At 37.7% G+C, this 14134-nt stretch overlaps 4 protein-coding genes across 4 annotated transcripts; 1 reads left to right on the forward strand and 3 right to left on the reverse strand.

Moving 5' to 3' along the window:
• Window positions 1-127: 127 nt before the first annotated feature.
• Window positions 128-1361, reverse strand: LOC106345887 (protein LPA2). The gene is made up of 2 exons (XM_013785094.3): window positions 908-1361; window positions 128-479 (listed from the first exon to the last, which is right to left on the reverse strand). The coding sequence occupies exons 1-2, from the start codon at window positions 1293-1295 to the stop codon at window positions 334-336; spliced, it is 534 nt and encodes a 177-aa protein (XP_013640548.1). The 5' UTR covers window positions 1296-1361; the 3' UTR covers window positions 128-333.
• Window positions 1362-2055: 694 nt separating this feature from the next.
• On the reverse strand, window positions 2056-5864 carry LOC106345886 (mitochondrial intermediate peptidase, mitochondrial-like). Its single transcript, XM_013785093.3, has 17 exons — window positions 5590-5864; window positions 5434-5515; window positions 5296-5348; window positions 5148-5202; window positions 4833-4971; window positions 4704-4758; window positions 4405-4618; window positions 4219-4314; window positions 4026-4145; window positions 3820-3945; window positions 3576-3731; window positions 3384-3500; window positions 3184-3309; window positions 3032-3099; window positions 2819-2954; window positions 2575-2740; window positions 2056-2484 (listed from the first exon to the last, which is right to left on the reverse strand). Exons 1-17 carry the CDS (start codon window positions 5742-5744, stop codon window positions 2273-2275), a joined length of 2076 nt encoding a protein of 691 aa, XP_013640547.1. The 5' UTR covers window positions 5745-5864; the 3' UTR covers window positions 2056-2272.
• Window positions 5865-6703: 839 nt separating this feature from the next.
• On the forward strand, window positions 6704-8875 carry LOC106345885 (probable pectinesterase/pectinesterase inhibitor 59). Its single transcript, XM_013785092.3, has 2 exons — window positions 6704-7770; window positions 8098-8875. The coding sequence occupies exons 1-2, from the start codon at window positions 6885-6887 to the stop codon at window positions 8793-8795; spliced, it is 1584 nt and encodes a 527-aa protein (XP_013640546.1). The 5' UTR covers window positions 6704-6884; the 3' UTR covers window positions 8796-8875.
• Window positions 8871-11865, reverse strand: LOC106345883 (monocopper oxidase-like protein SKS2). The gene is made up of 8 exons (XM_013785089.3): window positions 11341-11865; window positions 11102-11211; window positions 10764-11034; window positions 10185-10687; window positions 9732-10100; window positions 9571-9649; window positions 9294-9493; window positions 8871-9191 (listed from the first exon to the last, which is right to left on the reverse strand). The coding sequence occupies exons 1-8, from the start codon at window positions 11470-11472 to the stop codon at window positions 9098-9100; spliced, it is 1758 nt and encodes a 585-aa protein (XP_013640543.1). The 5' UTR covers window positions 11473-11865; the 3' UTR covers window positions 8871-9097.
• Window positions 11866-14134: the final 2269 nt, after the last annotated feature.

Below are 14134 nucleotides of genomic sequence, written 5' to 3' on the forward strand. Positions count from 1 at the left end.
AGGTTGATTTTTTTAGTGTATCCAAACGGTTTAGTCAACATAATATGATGATTAAAATGAACAATTTTTCTATGTTTATGGCAGAAGACATTACATAGCTCGACTCTGATTTTTGTTTAGGATAAAATGATAATAGAACCTGAATATATCTTCTAACATATTTTTATTTTTACACAACCATCTCTTTGCATATACAAGGACAAAGATCAGATCAATACACAAACTCTTCTTACTAGAGTATCCATCCACTTCATTTGCAAACACACTTACCCTAAACCATTAAACACCAACCTCTCACAATCACAGGCTACCTCAAAATATCCATGGTTTGAATCAATTTTGATCCTTCAGTTTCTCATTTTGTAAGTACTTGAGAACTCCATATGCAGTTGTTCCAGCCACGAATAATCCAACCGAAGGAGTAAACACCGGATACACATACTTCACAAACAACTTATCCAACTCTTCCGGAAGAAAGCCTGCAGAAACGTGATATAAAAACAAAGAACGCCAAGAGATGTTATTAACAACTGCGCTATTCAGACCGATGTTAAAAACTCTCTTATTTATTTTCCATACATATAAATTATAAAACGACTTAAAACTTATATAAACTGAAAACAAAATACTAATCAATTATTATGATTTAAATATTTCGTAAATATTTATACTCACGTATAAGCACTGAAGAATCACTTAGTTACAACTATATTTACAGGGAAACACAACACCATCTCAAAGAGTGATAAGACAAAAAAACTAAGACAAACAAACATAAAGCTTGTCGAATTTCAGACCAAACTTCACTCTTCTGTTATTTTATCCCTAATGATTGTTCTTGCCCCTAACGTTTCTATACCAATTTAACCAAACCAAGACTGCCCCTAAGGTACTCTTAAAGAGGTACCTGAAGCAGCTAGAAGAAGGCCTTGGACGAGGATGACGCCACCAAGGCCAAGCCAAGCAAGAAGAAAAGCATTCTCGTTCCGTCTCAGCTCCTCCGCCTTGGCCGCTCCTTCCTCACTGATGAACACAGGCTTCTCCACAGGAGAGCGCCTGATCACCTCTTTCTTCCCTTTCCCTTTCTTAGCCGGAGAAGACGAAGGAGCCGGCGGCCCGAATCCAACCCCGGAGGAGCTCGGTTTCCTGGGTTGTGACGGATCCTCTGTCGTCTCGGTTTCGATTTGGGAATTCTGACATTTGATTGAGAATCTAGGGTTTATGCTCGCGTAGAGGTGGTGGAGATGATAGGGTCTCGCGGGGAAGGAACACGAAGATTGGATTTGTAGCGCCATTTTCTTTTGTCAGTTGATTTGTTTTGTGGTCGGATAATTGAGGAAGAGGATATTGGATGTTTTCCAAGCCTAACTCTAAAACGGCGGCGTGTTATCGTAAACCAGTTTAAAGTCACAATGCGCGCCGGTTTCTTTGAGACTACATTTCGTTTTCGTTTTACAAGGAAACACTACACGCCAGTTAAGGTTTGCCTAAATGTGTAATGGTGGTTCAGTTCAAATTTCGGTTCCATTCTTCGGATTTTACTCGATTTTGAATATTATTTAGGTAGATTTTATAACTCTATGTAAGATTCATTTTCAGTCACAATAATACTCCATTCATATTCTATTCATGTATGAGTTAGAACAAAATAACTACAAAACTGAATGTTCGAAATACTTATTTAGGTTTTTAGTATTTATTTCTAATGTACTAATTCAAATTTTTGGGTCGTAAGAAATTTGCTTGTTGTTTTTTTCGGTATGGTTAGGTACTTATAATTAGGTTCAAGTTTGGATAATATCCAACATCCTAAATACAAACGTGCATGATCGTTCAAATATTTAAGAGTTCAAATCAATATCAAGTATGAATTCATATTTTTGTTTTGTTTGATGTCAGTTCGGTTCGATTCTAAAATTCACTTATATACAGTATATATATGCCAAATATTGAATTATGAAGCGAGAAACAAAAATAATGTATGCAAGCGAGAAATGATGTGGCCCTAACCTCATTTCATATTTTACTCCAAAATAAAGCGAGAAACAAAAATAATGAAAAAAATAAAAGTATTATTTGGTATAACATTTTCAAACCAAATAAAAAATTCTCTTGGTTCAGGTTTTGTTCGGACCGATTTAGCCGAATTGAATTTTAGTAGTCTAAAAGGTAGAAACACACTCGTTATGACCTTAAGTCACTAGTAGTCAAAAAGTTCTTTTGTTTTGTTACAAAACATACTTTTCCACCTTCTATCACAGTTTCAGCTCATTTAAAAGGCAGGGACTATGCCTTCACCATGAACACTAATGATCTCTTTCCCCGCAAGATCCTTGAGCAGCTCCGCTGGATCTTTAGCTCCTCCGTGTTTGAAGAACTTCTCTCTGAGCAACGTTCCCGTGCTCAACGAAAGCGGATCCTCTTCGCACACTGATTGCCATATGGTCGACGCAAAGCACTTGGCGTATATGTAACTATAGTACCCTGCACACATACACACACCAACGTTACAGGAAAATAGAAAAAAATACTTGGATGATGCATTTTATTTATAATAGAGAGAGAGAGAGAGACCTGCTCCGTAGTTCAGTAAGTGACTGAATCGTATATGCCAATGTGTTCCTTCTACATGGTTCCAGCTAGTGTGTTCTCGTTTTAGTTCAGCCACGAGTTTACTCACGTCTCTTGGTGTCTCTGGTTGTTCCCCGAATAGCATTTGGTCGATCAACGCATAAAACACCTACCAGAAAAACCAAAACTGATGTTGATAATCAGACGTAGGAGTTATATTTGAGAGTTGAATCAAATATAATCAGACCTGGCGTTGCATTTCAGTAGCTGCAAACATGTTCCTGGCACCTTGTAATGACTTCACCAACTTCTCGGGGATTGTCTCACCGGTTGAGTGATGCCGAGCAAACCTCTTCAGGAGGCGATAGTCCCATGCGTAGTACCTGAGGGAAGACATTCATTAGAAGGTTTTTTTGCCAACAAAAGAGAATTATATAGTTGAGAAAGTTATTATACTCACTCAAATAGATTTGAAGGCATTTCTGCTAAGTCAAGAGCCACCCGGGTACCGGAGAAGTGTTGGTAATCCTGCAAACATCCAGAACACAAAGCAATCAGCAACGAAAAAAGATTATAATTAGCTTCCTGTATTGATGAGTTTTTGTGCAGCACCGTTCGTGAGAGTAGAGAATGAAGAGCATGTCCGAACTCGTGGAACAAAACTTCAACTTCAGAGTGATTAAGCTTCACCACTGACGAATCACTAGCTCGTGAAAAATTGCAAACAAGAGCCAAAACCTGCAATAGAATCAGATCAGCACGCTAGAGTGTAAGAATATGGTTTAAAATGAATTTTGATCAAAGCTACATACAGGAAGTTGGTATTCTGTATCAGAGATCTTGCGACCTCCTTTGATAGCGAAGCTAGCACAGCCAGGGTACTTGCCTTTTCTCGAGTACAAGTCAAGGTAAAGATACCCTAGATCACCCTGAAGTAGACAACAATTGACAAGATTTGTAACAAGATGTATGCAAGGATTATCTTAGTTGTGTAAACAACATACCTCGTCCGGGTGATGAAGAGACATTTTGATCACATCTGGGTGCCAGGATTCACCCGGGGCCAGAGGAACGGTGTGAAACGTTGCACCAAATAATGATTCAACAAGCACTTTTAGTCCTTCAATACACTGAGGCAGAGGAAAATATGATGCTACGACCTGTAAAAGTAGTAATATTCCAACAGAGCAATGATAAGATAAAATCTTTGCACAATAGAGAGAAAATCAAATAGCAGAAACAACTTACAGAGGTGTCCACATCATTGACGGAGGATTTCATCATTGAAGTATAATAAGTTTCATCCCATGGCTCTAGTTCTGCTGATTTATCACCACACTTCTCTCTTTTAAAGTCTCTAATTGCAATGAACTCCTACGGAGATTGGAACATTATTATTAGAGCCTTTAGTTTCCACAATAAGAGCATTTTGTGCGGAGGTCAGGTCAGCTTACTTGGTCCGCCTTTGGTTTGACTGTCCTGCTCAGTTCTTGTAGGAACGATGTCACAACCTTTGGCGATTTTGCTAAGTTTGGCTCCACCATGAAGTCAGCGTATGAATTACACCCCATCATCTGACATCAACCCAAAAAAAAAAGTTAACAATAAATGGAATATAGTCACTCAGATTAAAAATAAGCAACTAACCAGGGCAAGCTCATGGCGTGAAGCAATAAGCTTCTCAAGAACACCGTGATTCGCGTGAGGAACAGAGTTCCCTTCAACATACACCATTTTCCTAACCTGGAAAATAAATAAATAAAAAAAAGTATTAAAAATGACATTTCCCTTGTTTTTTCCACTTGTATCAGTATAAGGTTAAAGTAGAGAAACCTCTTCGTCAGATGTCCATTGCAAAATGGAAGAAAGGGTTCGTTGATCAGTAGGTATTCGAAATCCCCTATGTTTCGAGGCATGAGCTGATCCTTTATACCCTCTCGGACTCCCTCCGTAGACAGGGGTGAGAAGATGATGCAGGTGTCTAGGGACGCGTGACACTGGAAATATATCAACGTGTCCTGGATCATCAGCAATGTTTCCACTGAACCTGAATCATATAGATCATTAAGGATGTTAGTACTACTAACAGCACGAAGAATCAACAATTGTGTATATTCATGGGTACTACTCACTCGCTGCATAGCTGAAAGATGTTGGTTGTTAAGTTATTCACTTTATCTAGCTTCTCTGCAAAAGGAATATAATAAATTACAAAAAGGACATGTTAATAAATCAACGGCAATGTAGATATTAACACAAACCAGGGGATAGATGAATGCCACCCCGTTCAAAGTCCATTCGGAGGTGATGAGCTGTCCTGCTTGCTTCTTCTGTGAGCAAGTTGGAATCTTGCTCTGCTTTTCTCACCGCAGCATACAATGTTTGATTTGTGTTAAGTTGCTGTAAAATCAACCAACCCCACATGAAAAAAGTTAAGCTAATGCCAAGGATAAAATTGCAGATATTTTCAGACAGCTATGTCTTAACAAGAACAATGGTGAAAAAAAAAAAAAGGAAAGTTCAATCATGTCTTAATAAGAAGAATGGTCAATGAGCAAAATCATTGGTCACCTCACATGTAGATAGTCATTCATATCAATTGCTGCTTTATGAGCTGCCTCAACAAATTCCCTATATTACATGGGAGCAAAGTAAACCGGTTTAAGGAAAAATCAATAGAACATAACCAAACCAAGTATTGAGAAATAGAGAGAATAAAAAAACCTGTCAGGATGAGTTTGTCTACAGAGTTCAGCAGAGTCAACAACACAGCAAACCTACAAGATTCAAATTCAGAAGACATCAATCACTACAAGTCAACAAACAACAAAGAGAGCTTGTAATAAGAAACATAACCCCTACCGTGTCTGAAATCTCATCCATGGCTTTAATAATATCTGGAGAGGAAGGCATTCCCGATATGTAGCTCACTAACTCCCCAGACCTGAGAAGAAATAAAATTTCTTCAATAACCAAAATAACATAACAACACTGTCTCTAGTGACATAAAAATCGAACCTTTCAATGGCATCAGCTACGAAACGTTGAAACCCTTTGGCTGTTTTAAGATGGTCGAAGCCGTAGAGACCCGTGGCGTCTCCACTGCTGAAGTGTCGGATCAACCATGAGTTCGAGTTGATATGTGGCCGGAATCGTGACGTCAGCTTCCACATTCTCTTGCTAGTTTTTGTGCGGCTTGTGACGCAGGAGGGAGGGACTTCAAGGTTTTGCCGTAGGGGACAAAAGCTCTGTGCTATTGTGTGAAATACGTGTTGTTTTATAGATATGAAAACGGCAGGGCGTTTAGAGTTCATACCACAATGAAAGAGACCTAGTTCGAGGAAGATATTGGCCCAAGTTTTTTTTGATAATTTACCTTATCTTTGGACAATGTATTATTGTAGACTCTCATAGTCCAATATTTCAAAAATATTTTATTTTAGAAATATATATGCTATTATATATTTGAAAAGTCTATTTTGAGCTAAAGTAATATCCAGTTTTCATGATTACCAAAAAAAATTTGTATTCATTTTATTATTTTTATCTGTTTTTTTATAAATCCTATCGGTTGATCTGGTCGGCTCCGGGAGGAATACATTTAATTCTACAGAGTGAACTACCCCGAAAACGTATCATACTGTCTGATCTGAATTTGAAAAACTCACCGACTAATGTCAGCAAGTGGACGAATAATTTGTTAAAACCCCCATATAAACCACTTAGGCCGAAGCCAAGCCCAGACTGGCCATGATAATTTAGTTCTGAAAAAAAATTTAATCCATGATATGAGTACATATCAAATTCCAGAAAATTGCCACTAGGCTACCACACCACCATTTGGTTTTATTTTTATATGTCCATAAAACCACATTTGCAATACTCTCTACCCTTAGTCCATTACTAAACAAAGGAAAACGTTGTTGATATGTCTAAACTACACTACTAGAGTCATGGTAATATTTTAGACAAACATTTGTTGATATGTTTTGTATTTATTTTGTCAAATTATAAGAATAATAAGTAATAATAATTAAAAAGAATGATAAGTAATAATAATTAAAAAGAATGATCCGGCATTTGTATTTCTATCAGTATATTAAAAGACCATCCCAAAATTTTATAGTGATAGAAACGTTCACGTCATAAGAAAACAGCCGTCGAGCTAAAACAATATCGACGAAAATGTAAATCTCACTCATGAGTCATGGACCTTGCAATATAAATTGTGTTTGCTTTAATGTTAATACCACACCACAATACATCTTTAGCATTTTACTCCGAATTACATTCAATTCCTTAGCTAGGATAAGATGATGCACAAAATCTCTTATCTTCTACGTTTACTATTACCATTTCTACTCTGTCTCCATCTTCTCACCACTGTATCCGGCATTGACCAGTGGTGCTACAAAACTCCTTACCCTGATCCATGCAAACGCTACTTTATAAACCGTAACGGTTTTCGACCTCCCACACAACTATCCGATTTTCGAGTAATGCTTGTTGAAGCAGCCATGCATCGGGCGATATCTGCTCGGGACGCGCTGGCTAGTTCCAGCCTTAACTGTACTGATGGCCAGAAACAAGCCGTTTTCGCAGACTGCATCGACCTCTACGGAGACACTATCATGCAGCTGAACCGGACGCTAGAGTGCATGTCCCCAAAAGCTAGTTGCACCGACTTCGATGCTCAGACGTGGCTGAGCACCGCACTTACAAACACCGAGACCTGCCGACACGGCACAACAGATTTCAACGTTTCCGATTTCATCACACCTATCGTTTCAAAGACCGAAATATCCAATCTCATGAGCAACTGCTTAGCCGTCAACGGAGCCCTCTTGACCGCCGCAAACAATGGTAATCGGAAGGATTTTCCGACGTGGGTTTCCGGGAAAGAGAGAAGACTTCTACAATCGCAATCTGAGCGTGCTGTCCGAGCTAACCTCGTGGTGGCCAAAGACGGGTCGGGACACGTCACGACGGTGCAAGCGGCTATTGACGTGGCTGGACGGAGAAAGGTGACGTCAGGGAGGTTTATTATATACGTGAAGAGAGGAGTATATGAAGAAAACATAAACGTACGTCGCAATAACGATAATATAATGTTGGTCGGAGATGGAATGAGATCTACCATTATCACCGGTTATCGTAGTGTCAAAGATGGTTACACCACCTACAATTCCGCCACTGCTGGTAAATAATTAATTAAAGCTCCTTTATTTTATTCATTTCTTATTTATTAGCATGGACTGGATCTAACAAATTTTAGTAGTTTTAACACAACAAGTTTCTGTTATGTCAGTAATAAAAATTCGAAATTTTCCGTACGTATTGGATTTTCAAGTTAAATCATAAATTGGGATCTGTATCAATTATTAGAACTAGCTAAAAAAATTAGAAATAAAAACGTAACGGTCGTGCTTTATTTCCCGCAAAATAAGTAAGCGTTACCATTTGAAAATTTGTTTCATTTTTTCACTCGCTATGTAACATCTGGCTCCATTAATGCGTGTGATCCAGGTATCGAGGGACTTCACTTCATAGCCAAAGGCCTAACATTCCGGAACACGGCGGGTCCAGCCAAGGGCCAAGCCGTGGCACTCCGATCATCCTCAGACCTATCAATCTTCTACCAATGCTCAATTGAAGGATACCAAGACACATTATTGGTCCACTCCCAACGCCAGTTTTACCGTGACTGCTACATTTACGGAACCGTAGATTTCATATTTGGAAACGCGGCCGCAGTCTTCCAAAACTGTCTCATCCTCCCACGCCGCCCGCTCGAGGGTCAAGCCAATGTAATAACCGCGCAAGCTCGTGCATATCCATTTCAGAACACTGGAATTTCCATTCATAACTCAACTATCCTACCGGCTCCTGATCTAATACCGGTGATCGGTAACGTTAAGACGTACATGGGGAGGCCGTGGATGAAGTACTCACGCACCGTGGTTCTCCAGACGTATTTGGATAGTGTTGTTTGTCCGTTGGGTTGGTCGCCGTGGCTTAAAGGTTCGGATTTCGGTTTAGACACATTGTTCTACGCGGAATATAATAATATAGGACCAGCTTCGTCCACGAGCGGGCGTGTTCGTTGGAAAGGGTTTCATGTGTTGAATAGAGCTTCCGATGCATCTGCTTTCACTGTTGGAAGCTTCATCGCCGGTACTGCGTGGCTCCCAGGCACCGGCATACCCTTCAATTCTGGACTCTAAGGCTATCTATGGTTTGTTTTCTTTGTTATCGTGCTTAAAGCTACAATGATATAAAAATTCTACGACTCTTGAATATGAAATAAAGTTATTACTATGGATGAACAAACGTGGAAAATGTAGAAGACGCATAAAAATATTTAGTTACAATGCTTGAGACATAAACCAACCCCCACGAACTAAAGTTGTTTTGAACCATGAGAAGCAAAAGATCTGAGAACAGAACCAATTAATGAAATCAAAGAAGAAGAAATAAGAGAGTCCTACAGTTATACGACCTAACCAATGGGAGATCAGAAAGAGACTCAGCAAACCGAGGCGAGCAGAACCATCAAGAAGCTGAAAATTAGAATCAAATTTCCATTTAGCAATGATGATGCAGAGCTATGGACTTGTTGCCTGCACAAAGTCACAAAAGAAAAGTTTCTCAAAATTTCCACACATCATCATCAAAAGGTGATATGAGAGGAAGGAGAGATCAGCGAAGATTGTAATGCTCACTTCTGCAAGCTCTTGAGAGCACCACAGTAAAGAACATTTTTGGGCTGACCCATCTCTGTTTTACCGTTCTCCTCGGGGTTTATGATTCGGATGTATGTTTCTTGACCAAGATACCATCTGTCAAGATTCTCAACTCTGAGATTCCAAACTCCGGCATTATCAAGTGACATCAATACAGCAGTCCATGCCCCTGGGTAAACCTGAAAGCAAACATCAAACACACAAACAAAGTAAACTACCAAATGGTATGTACAAGAGATTGTAAATGTGAATCAACCTCTACTGTGCTTCGTGCTATTGCATCCCAGTTGTTATAAGAACCTTTTCTGTCTTCAGTCCAGTTACCAAAGTCCATTCTACAACACATGTCAGAGAAATTAAAAAAAAAACTGATAGAACAATGTGAAAATTATAAGAAAGGCATGATGATTATCTTACGCAACGACGTAGAAAGAGTATCCATCAATATGGAAGCTCTGGACTTTGGTGTCATTGTTCTGGAATATAATTTGAACAAATCTCCTGTACGTTGCGTTGATGATAGAGCTTCCCACACGGGGAGGTCTACTGTCAACAGGTCTTGATGGGAAATCCATCTTATAAACTCCTTTGACCCTATGCTTATCCGCAAGCCTCATGGGCGTGCTTGGATTCAGAAACGAAACACCGTTAAGCGTAGCACGAAGCGACCCATTGATTATTGTCGGAGGCATGCTTCTAAAAATGTATGTTCCTGTGATATTTATCTGCCCGTAGTGATATGATCCTTGTGGATTCGGACGAGCTCCACTCGAAGATGTGTTCTGCCTGCACACATGACACAAAAAAAAAAAAAAGAATCAGGATTTACACTTATACACACTTGCTTGAGAGAGTTTTGTTAGACATTACTTGATGGCTCTCTGTTGGTTCATTACAGTCCAAGGGTGAGAAACATCAGTCAACGGAACCGGAAGAGGACCAGAAGCAGGACCTTTGGAATTCGAATAATGGAGAATGCCAACACCTGTGACTCTTTGCCACACTTCTTCATCCACAAATCTAGCACTAGCCACAATGTAGTAGTCACTCGAGGCGTTTTGGTCCATTGTCACCAAGAAAGAGTAAGACTGCCCCACATGGATATCAAAATCAGTGAAGTTTGTCTGTGAGGTGTAGCGACCCTCGGTTTCGACTAAGAGCAGCTTATGACTCTGAATCCTAAAGTTCAAGCTTGTCGAGACACCAACATTGTGAACACGGATCCTATACGTTTTCCCTGGATCAACATTGACAGTCTCGTGTTGAATCCCATCAGGTACACTGCTGTTGTACTTGTAAGGACCTTTCCCATTGATGAGGACTCCATCAGGCATCGCTAGCTCTTTACCAGAGTCAAGTACACTCCTTAACACCTAATAAAGCAACAAACTTTCCACCATTAGAACTTAAATAACACCAATAATAGAACCAAGCAAGTAGTACACTTACGGTGTGGTTCTGAGTATACCAATCACCAATCATGAAGGTGAATTCTCCATCAGGGGTAGCGAACGGGAGAGGAATACGATACTGGTTATCGATTACGATGGGACCAAAACCACCAGAAGCTCTCTGGAAGTTGAGGGAAGGGAAGTAGAAGAAACTACCGATCTGATCTTTGACTTGGAAGCTGTAAGTGAAGTTCCATTGCGGAGGGATGGGACAGTTCGTGCCGAGAACACCGTCTTGCCACGAGTTACGCCGCATCTCTATCCCATTCCTTTTATTCTAACAAAGTCAGTAAAAATCACAAACAGAGAAACAAAAAAATAAAAAAGATGAGTCACCAAGTGAGTAGAAGAGGCTCATCTAAACGATTGAACACGTTAACTTCGACGTTATAGTTTGTTGTGGCGGTTACAACGGGGCCAGGGAATATTCCGTTAACTGCTATAACCTGCAACAAAAACAGAATCGATCAAAACGGAATCACCAGATCCCTACGGAGCAAGTAAACGATACACGAGCTTGAGAATCACTACGTGTTTAATAAAAAAGAGGATCGGATAAGATCGAGACGAAAAACCTGCTGAGGAACGCCGAGAGGAGAAGCAGTGACGTAAGAGAGCTCGTAAACGTAGGAGATGGCAGGATCCTCGGCGAGAGAGAGTCCGAAGAGAAGAGCGAAAGCGAAGATAGAAAACCGCGGCGGCGGCATTGTATGTATTGCTTCGAGTCAAAGATCGAAGAAGGAGAAGATGAAGAGAGTGTAAAGCGTGAGTGAGTGAGTGAGTGAGTGAGTGAGTGAGTGTGTGGAGGTTTTCGAAACTTCTTCTCTGACAAAGAGGTGGAGAATATGGAAGGTTTTTAATCTCTATTTATTTATTTATTTGTTTGTTGAATTTACTGGTTTACCGAGTTAACCGGTTCTTTTTTTTTTTTTAAATTGTAGTTACTCGGATGCTGATTTATCGTTTTTCAAAATTTAAATTGATCCGTGACTATTATTTATGTAAGTGCTTGTGAATTTGGAGTACTTACCTACCATGTTGTGTAAATTGCTGTCATTTGAGTAAGTTTCCATTTCTATAACCATTAATTCGTTTTTTTTGGTATATTACGTGTTCGAATGAATATTTGATGATGAATGTTTGTATGTAGCACTATGTCTTTTACTACATATCTGGATATTTTATAAATCTTGGTTTTGGAATTGTAAGAGGATCCAGCTTATTAGAACTCACAACGCATATATAGCATTTCCCCGTTTGATGTTTTTCAAAAGCTCCGTTTTTGTTGTTGAAGCTAACAATTTACAGCCAAAACATGATAAATAAAACATTTTAGTTGATATTTTAAAATGTAATAACTACCTCCTCGATTTAAATGTTTTTAAATGATATACAATTTAAAAATCTATTTTTAAAATACTTTTTGTATTTTGATTTATTTTATTAGATAATAATTAGAAATTGTAAATGACGTCAAAAATTAGTTTATAAAATTACAATTAGTTTGAAGGTACTAAAAATAGTTGGCTATGATAAAAAAAATCCTTTAAAATATTTATTCGTAAATTCTGTAATTTTAAAGAATAAAGAAAAATTCATCTTTCTTTTTATTCGTTTTGGTAGCTATTCAATGCCTAAATCTTTTTAAAATATCCATGAAACCTTCACTACTAGCAGCAATCAGTATTATTATTAAAATTTAAATTAAAAATATTTTCTCCAACTACACAAGTTCTGTGTTAGAGCAATTCCAATGGATACACAATGAGAGAAAATAAAGATACTTCCTTGAAGGTGCGGTGTTCCTACTGTTCCTATCCCATAAGTAAGTTAATTTTTCTCTCTTTATGGCTGATTAATTAGTCGATGGCTTGATCTCGAGTTCCATTATTTAATTTATCACATACTCCATATCATTGTGTAGGTGAATAATATGGTTGAGCAAATATAATGTAAGGTAAACAGAAAACATCTACGTATGCCGATCTTAGCATGCCCTAGTTTATTGTATTTTTTTGGTACAAATGTTAAAAGCATGCCCTAGATTATGTTGTTTTGCTTTCTTAACTTGTATCTTAATTATGTTTAAGAACTAAGACATCTGTGTTGTGGACGGAGCAAATCATCAAGTTCCAATGCACTCCAATTATACTTCGCAAGTCGCAACGGATGCATGCTAACATTAAGCTTTGTGACTCTCTTCGTCGTATAATAACATTGTTTTCTAAATTATGAGAAGTACGTACGGTGGGTTTGGAAAAGGTTCTAAGCACCGGATTCGAAACCTACCAAATTTCTATTTACTTGTTTGTATTGTTAGTCGACATCGGTATATAATCCCCATTACAAACAAATGGGCCTGTCTGGCACCGGTAGATAGGGAATAGCCGGTATATAATTCCCATTAGACTTTGGTCTGTTGGATACCCTGGATTATCAAAAGAAAAAAAAATTACGAACGAAACAAACTCATAGTTACAAATCTTTTTTTGAACGGCACTCATAGTTACCACTCTAAATAACACATTATGTTATATTTAAATGAAATATGAATTACATGACAGGAAAAGTGAATTATTTTCAGAATTCAAGTCTCTTTATTTATTTTCCAATCGCAATCGTCAAGTTTATATCCAATGAAGATATAAACTACGTACATATATACGTGTAAAGTATATAGATGTGCATGTGTTTGTAGATATGAAAGTTAATAAAATAAGTGTATATATTATGTATATATCTGTAGTACAGGTTCTGTACTACTTAAACATGATATTTTTTAGAAATCAATTTTGTCTGTATATTTTATTTACTAAAATATTATTGTAAAATAAAGTAAAAAGTATTTATCATTTTCCATAGATGAAACAAATAAATTTATATGTATTAATCACTAATCATTCCTAACTACTGTATTTTATTTTTCCATAATATTTATATATAAAAACTGGCGATTAAATAATTTATATAGTCATAAAGTCTATATTTATATATGCATGATGTTATTAGGTAATTTAAAATTTTAAAGCAGATATAAATAATTTAAAACTAAAAAGCTTAAAATACGATTTATTTGGCATTTAAATATTAAAATATTTAGCTGTTTAAAATAACACTTTTTGTTTATTGTGTATATTTAAAACATGACATTATGTGTGACTTTGTGTATCAGCTTGAATTTATGGGTGTAATTGGTATTGGATGTAGGTGCTGTCCACAACTTCATTTATTTCTTCATCACTAAATTCACAGCAAACAAGATTTAATAAAAAAATTTCAAAATTACAGTTCTTTGAATAACATACAACTGTACAAGTGTTCTGTAGAGCTAAAAATCCAGAGCAATTTTTTGGAGTTTTCCATAAAATT

This window comes from Brassica napus, chromosome A3 (genome assembly GCF_020379485.1).
Source record: "Brassica napus cultivar Da-Ae chromosome A3, Da-Ae, whole genome shotgun sequence".
Taxonomy (NCBI): Eukaryota; Viridiplantae; Streptophyta; class Magnoliopsida; order Brassicales; family Brassicaceae; genus Brassica; species Brassica napus.